This window comes from Acomys russatus, chromosome 32, assembly GCF_903995435.1.
Source record: "Acomys russatus chromosome 32, mAcoRus1.1, whole genome shotgun sequence".
In the NCBI taxonomy this organism is placed as follows: domain Eukaryota; kingdom Metazoa; phylum Chordata; class Mammalia; order Rodentia; family Muridae; genus Acomys; species Acomys russatus.
The window spans coordinates 16,269,926-16,276,416 of NC_067168.1; the positions used below are offsets into that span (position 1 = coordinate 16,269,926).

At 50.6% G+C, this 6,491-nt stretch overlaps 1 protein-coding gene across 4 annotated transcripts in view; it reads right to left on the reverse strand.

The window, feature by feature from the left end:
* Syncrip (synaptotagmin binding cytoplasmic RNA interacting protein) overlaps window positions 1-4,230 on the reverse strand; it is a 33,365-nt gene extending 29,135 nt beyond the window's left edge. For 2 of the 4 annotated variants that reach the window (XM_051140700.1, XM_051140699.1), the window contains exons 1-4: window positions 4,041-4,182; window positions 2,562-2,721; window positions 1,748-1,866; window positions 1,520-1,627 (exon numbers count right to left, since the gene is read on the reverse strand). In XM_051140700.1, coding sequence (XP_050996657.1) covers window positions 1,520-1,627; window positions 1,748-1,866; window positions 2,562-2,709 — 375 coding nt within the window. In that variant the 5' untranslated portion in view covers window positions 2,710-2,721; window positions 4,041-4,182. Of the gene's footprint in view, window positions 1-1,519; window positions 1,628-1,747; window positions 1,867-2,561; window positions 2,722-4,040 lie in introns of all 4 variants that reach the window. The other 2 variants (XM_051140702.1, XM_051140701.1) reach the window with 2 other exon arrangements.
* Between the last annotated feature and the right edge of the window lie 2,261 nt (window positions 4,231-6,491).

The following is a 6,491-nucleotide window of genomic DNA, read 5'->3' on the forward strand; positions in this document are numbered from 1 at the left end:
TGACTGTGGTGGCACATGCCTTTAATCCCAGCACTCAGGAGGCAGAGGCAGGTAGATCACTGCAAGTTCCAGGCCAGACTGATCTACAAAGAGTCCAGAACAGCCAAGGCTAACACAGAGAAATCCTGTCTCAAAAAACCAAAAATATATACATATTCGTAAACTTTTAAACAAAGTTCACAAAAGGCTGTACGATCTAAATAGCTTTTTCATGACACTCAAATTTTATTTCCCTTGGTTTTCTCAAGACAAGGTTTCTGTGTATAGCCTTGGCTGTCCTGAACTTACTTTGTAGACCAGGCTGGCCTTGAACTCACAAATCTGTCTGCCTCTGCCTCCCTGAGTCCTGGGCTTAAAGGGATGCACCACCATACCTTGTTCAGACTTATAGGTATAAGACTATGAATATTAATTAAACCAAACGGGCCATTTTCTTTTTTTTTTTTTTTCCAATATATAAACCCTGTGCTACAAAAAGAGGCTTTTTAAAATATAATATTCATATGGCCCAAGTAACACTATCAATCTAGGGAAAAATTAACTACCCTCCATCAAACATCCTGTCACAACTTTAAATCCCATTAAAGCGTCAACCCACCTCCTTCCACACAGAAGAGTCCCAAACTCTTCAGAAAACTTTAGCGAAGTCCCCAATCACACTGGCATAACTGCAATGGAGACAACTAAACCCCATTCTTAATGGAAAACTAAATATAGTTCAAACTCAACTCACTCCTATTAACTAACTTCATATTCCAATATTGTCCATGATCTAGGCTTCGGTTCCCAATACATTTATGCCCTCTTTAGCAACTGGTTTTCCTTTTTTTCTTTCTTTCTTTTTTTTTCTTTAACCCTCTTCATTTTTTGAGACAGTTTCTCTGTGTAACCCTGGCTGTCCTAGACTAGCTTTGTAAACCAGGCTGGCCTTGAACTCAAGAGATCCGCCTGTCTCTGTTAGGATTAAAGGCCTGGCAGCAATTGGTTTTCTTAAACCTTAACCCTTGCCTCAAGAACTGGTTCATTACTAAAGAACACCAACTAAAAGCTAACATAAACTGCACTCTTTGAACTACACTACACTACTCACCAAAACAAAAGATAAAAACCTAGGTAAATATGAGGCCATTTTATCTCCTATATGACCTTAAATAACTACCCCCTTAATAACCTAATTAAAGAGGCAATACTTCAAATTCTAAAATCATTGGAACCCAAACTTCCCCAAAAAATGCTACCTGCCATTTGCTCCCAACTTTGTCAGTAAGCTGGAAGTAAGCGTTTAAACTTAACCATGAATCTCTTTAAATTCCTTTTACAATTTGGAAATGACAACACAGATTGGAACATCAGTGGCCAGACAAAACTGAATGGTTTTATAAACCAAACAAATTGGCTAAGGTAGTCATTAAAAGACAATATCCTTAGAAATATACATACACCTATGCCTGTCACTTTAGGAGTATTTAGCAAAGCTAGAAATATATCCAAGAACTTATAAAAGTTTTTAGAGACATACCTTAATCTTCGCCTCATCTGGTCCTTTACTAGAGTCCGCTACTTTGGTCCCTTGTTTCTCTCTCTGCCTATAAGTCTTCATGACTCCACATAAAAAGGCACTTTTGTTCTGTAAAGAAATTTTCCATTCACATTACATTATTATGTCTGTGTCTAATTAAATTTAAATGAACACATCAAAAGTATTCAACTTTTTATTCTTTCTACACTAACATTAAATTAACATTACCTGAACATGAGAGAGATCACTGTCTTTAAACTGTTGAAGCACTGCCAATGCGCCGTCTTCATTGAACTCTTTTAAAGCTTCGATAGCTCTTTCATCTAAATCACTATGTGCAACTAGCCCTGGAGAAGAGAAAATTTAGTGAGTTATCACCTTTTAAATTATCCAAATTATTTCTTCAGAAAGTTCTGTATTGGCCAATACAAGCACACATGTGACAACGATTCTACTCCCCTTATCTACATAATGAAGAACATACTTTAGCCATTCTGAACTAAGTAAGCCCTCTCAACCACACAGAAAGTCAACATATTTTACATCCTGCTTTGTGTCCAAGAAGTCCTGAACACTGCAATATGTCTACATATATAGGCCTACAAATCCTAGAGTCAACCAACAAAACACCAAGCATAACAACTAAACCTCTACTCAATGTCAAGTACCACTAGAAAAAGGAACCACAACACCAAGAAAGACAAGAGAACCTACAGTTACCAAGTTATTAAACAAGAATCCTGCTATAAAAATACCCCAAAAAGTCACATGGGCTGCTCTCAACATTTAGCAGCTGTTGCTACTATCATGTACTTAACCATCAGGCCAGACAGCCTTCCCCTGGGGAGGTCTATTCCCCACTTAGTCCCTCCCTCTACACTTTAACCTCTAGTTCAAACCTAAATTAACCAACTATCTCAGAACAAGGCAAAGCTCCAGTTCCCATATTTATTGGAAACCACAAAAAGTTGCTATTTTAGCTCAAAGCCAGAAATCCAATAGAAAAATTTTATAATGTAATTTTGCAAGTGTTAGTTCTTACCTGCAACGTAAATTTCATCTAGTTTTTCAGCAACTTTCTGTGGTAAACCAGCATCAAGCAATGTCTGAAAATTTTCTGAATGGATAACTGCAGAAGTAGTATCCATGGGCTCTTCAGTACCATTTCCATTAACATGTTCTGTAGCCATGTTTCCAGAGATCTGTTCAAACGCAATAAGCAAAATTAAACTAGAATCTTCAAAAAGAATAGAGGACAATGACAGTCCCAATCTTGACTTTCTCCACCACTAACTACAACCAGCCAGACTGAGCCTCCCTTGAAAAAAAAACCTTAAAGTCACTATCGCCTGACAAGCCAGATTTGGAGCCCGGGGTACAGAAGGACCGATTCACTCTAGTCTTCTTCCTCAACACCACCCCTGACTTCACCTGCTAACACTCGCTAGGAAAGACCGTATTACAAATGAAGCCCAATCACCACAGGGACCGGCCCAGCCTGCCACATGCAGCAGCTCCAAAGCGGAGAATAAGATAATATGTGAAGCAAGCAATGCTGGGCTTGTCTCTCTCCAAGGTAAACCAGAAAGTGCGCTTTTCCCGCCTGCCGCTTATAGATCAGTAACAACAGCCAGCGAAGAACAAAGCGCTCACACAAGCCACCTTCCCACCACCCAATTCCTCCACCCTTCACCCCCACACCCCAAAGCCCGCCCCCGACTCCGCACCCGGAGCGGCAGCCTCACCATTGCGGCCGCCAGGAGCCCATTAGAAACACGTGCTCTGCGCCTTCAAATGTCCTACAACTTCCTTCAACGGAAACCCACCGAGTACCGGGCCAAAGACGGTCGTCACCGCCTCCCAACAATCATCAACCCGCAGTCGCGCTCCGAGCCCCCCGAACAGTGCGGCCGCACAATCTCGCCCCTCAACACCGAGACCGCGGCGGCGCCAGGCCACCACGGGCTCTCCCCGCCCCCCAGCGCCGCCGTCTCCGGCCGTGACACATGGCTCTCCGCCCCGGGCGCTCCCCGGGCGCCCGCGACCCCCCAGCCTCCCGCACCCTTCGGTGCAGTGGGCTGCGGCGCCGAGGCCGACAGCCCGCGCCGGGAGGGCGTTCCGCCGCCGGGCGCACGCCCGCGGGAAGCCCAGCACCGCCCAAGCCCGCCGACCGGCCGCGGGACAGCACCCGCGCCTCTCCGCCCACTCCCGCGCCGCCGGCCACGACAGCACCAAGTCCGCCGCCGCTCGCCGTCCGCGCGGGCCACGGGGCTGCCGAGGCGCCTCCTCCCGGAGCGCCGCAGACAAAGCCCAGCCGCGGCAGCACATGGAGAGGAGGAAGTGGCGGCGCGGCCGCGGCCTACTCCCTGGCAGCCCCGGCCAACGTGCTCCTCTCCCCCCTTGGAATCCATTTTCCAGAAAAGCCGGTTTCTCCCCGGCCGCCCTCCCCCCCCACCCCGCAAGCTCCCTGCACAATGTCAACGGAGCTCCCCTCCCGGTCCAGGGTGCCGGCGGTCGTTACCTCCCCGCGGGGCTGCGGCCGAGGAATCCTGTCCGACGGGGTCGGGTGACGGGGAACGCGTGCTCGCTGCTCCCTGTGTCCGGCGCGAGTGGAGCTGTTGTAAAATGGCGGCCGAAGCTCACGCCGCTGGCAGCAAACCCGATCCAGTTCCACTCGCCTCCGAGCGCGCTCCCAGTGCGCGCGCGCGCCCCCGCGTGACCCCCCTTCCCTCCCCTCCCTGGCGCGTCCGCTTCTCTCACTCACTCCCTCAGCCCCTGCCCTCCTCCAGCTCCTCCTTCTCCCCCCTGCCACCTCCGCCGGCCTCAGGCCGCCCTGTCCTCTCGGCCTTCCTCCGTCCCCCCCTGCACCTCCTCCCCCAGCGTCCCCACTCCCGTCCGCGGCCGCTCAGACACGAGTGGCCGCCCTTCTCCCCCTCCTCCTCTTCCTCCTCCCTCCTCCTCCTCCTCCTCCTCCTCGCTGGCACTCTGGCTCACGCCCTCCCTCAGCTAGCTCTCTCGGCCCCGTCCTCAGTCCCTGCCGAGTCGCTCTTTCTCTCTCCCGCGCTGACGTGACGACGCAGCCGACGCCTCAGGACGCGCGCCCGCGGGCCCCGCCCCTCGCCCCGCCCCTAGCTCCGGGTAGTGGCGGCGGCGGGGGGGGGGCGGGGTGGAGACTCCGCCCTTCCGCCGCGGCGGGCCGTGAGGGGCCGAGTGAATGAGAGACCCGCCCTCCCTGCGGACACTCCCTCGCGCTCCGCGGGCGGGGCGGCCGGCTCGGCGTGTCCTACTCATTCTTTGTCAGGAGAGGAGCATCTCCCCCACCCCGCCCTCCCCGCCCCCACCGACGGCCCCCGGGCTCCGAGGGTGCCCGGAGCAGGCTACCCCAGCTCTCCCGCCGCCACCGCCGCCGCCGCCGCCGCCCCGCTCCCTGGGCGCTCGGGAAGCTGCAGGCGCACGTGTCCCCCGGGGCGGGGCGAGGCGAGGCAGACAATGGGGCTGCGGGGAGGGGAGCCCCACGGGGTGGGGGGCGGGATGGCGGAGCTCGGGGCGACCTGGTGGCGGGGCTCGAGTTCGGGAGTCACCCCGGGGAGCCCCGGCCTCCGCCGCTGGACAATGGGGCGTCCCGCGGCCCCGGCGCGCGCCGGCCTCCGCTCTTCCACGAATACCCTGGGCGGAGGGAGGGGCGCCGCGGGTTCGCGAGGAAATCCCAGTGCCTCTCGCCCGGGGATGACAGGGAGGCCAGATTTGGAAGCTTAACCGGCCCGGTGGTGTTGGGTTGTGCAATATTCCGTTTCTGTCCCTGGCCTTTTAAGCAGTGAAGTGCTCCTCCTGGCACACTTTGAACAACTTGAAGCAGCACAAAGCTGCGTGATTAGGACAACTGTGAGGAAAATGTCTGTGCTTTTCAAACATCTTGGCAACTAAATGTTATGTGAAGTGACATTTCCTTTGTAATCGTTTAACTAGGTACAAGAAAGACAAGACAAAGGCGTTTGTATCTCAGACGAAATGGATACTAATTTTATCCATAGCAACTGTAATGAAAAATAGCATTATCCTTTTTACAAAAAAAAAAAAAGCTTATTTTTAGAAAGCTACTGGTTCCTCCAAATGAGCTTTGTGCAATGATAACAAGCCAGTATTCCAAGGAAAGTTAGATAAACACTATTCAAAGTACCTAGACACACAAAAGGGAGCTTTTTTTTTTTTCCTGTTGGCAGGTGGACCAAATAGGAAATATTTCTGAAGTACTGTCTAACCAGAACCTGTTTAATAAGGCTCTGGCTAACCACCATCTATTTCCCTCCCTACCAAACATATTCCTGCTATCGTATTTGATTAATTCAGCAAGAGATTATCATTCCTACCCCAAAAGTCTGGATAATGATATCAATGAAAAACAACCAGAACGTTAATAGAAAACCTATGGATTAAACAAGGTGGAAAATGCTTGACATTTACGGTTTTTATTTAATGATTCCTGAACACAAGAGAGCTCCTTTAAAAGGCGCCTCTCCCTCGGCAATGTCAAGAACTCTCAAATTGAAAGCTCTCCATCTCTGACCTAAATTCCTTTCATGTCTTAGACTTCCCTTGCACATTTTTAAAGACTTACTTGGATTATGTGTATGTTGTGTGTGTGTCAGCATGTGAGTACGTGCATGTGAGTGCAGGTGCCCACAGAGGCACTGACTCTCAGTGGAGCTACAGTTGCAAGCAGTTATGAACCTCTGGACTTGGATGCTAGGAACAAAACTTGGTCCACTACAAGAGCAGTGCACACCCTTAACTACTGATCCAACTTGCCAGCCCCCATACTTATTTTTTTTTAAGGCTTTTAATGGCCTGATTTTTGAGGTGGGGCCGTGTGAGACAAGGTTTCTCTGTGTAACAGTGCCCGGGCTGTCCTGGACTCACTTTGTGGACCAGGCTGGCCTTGAACTCACAGAGATCCGTCTGCCTCTGCCTCCCA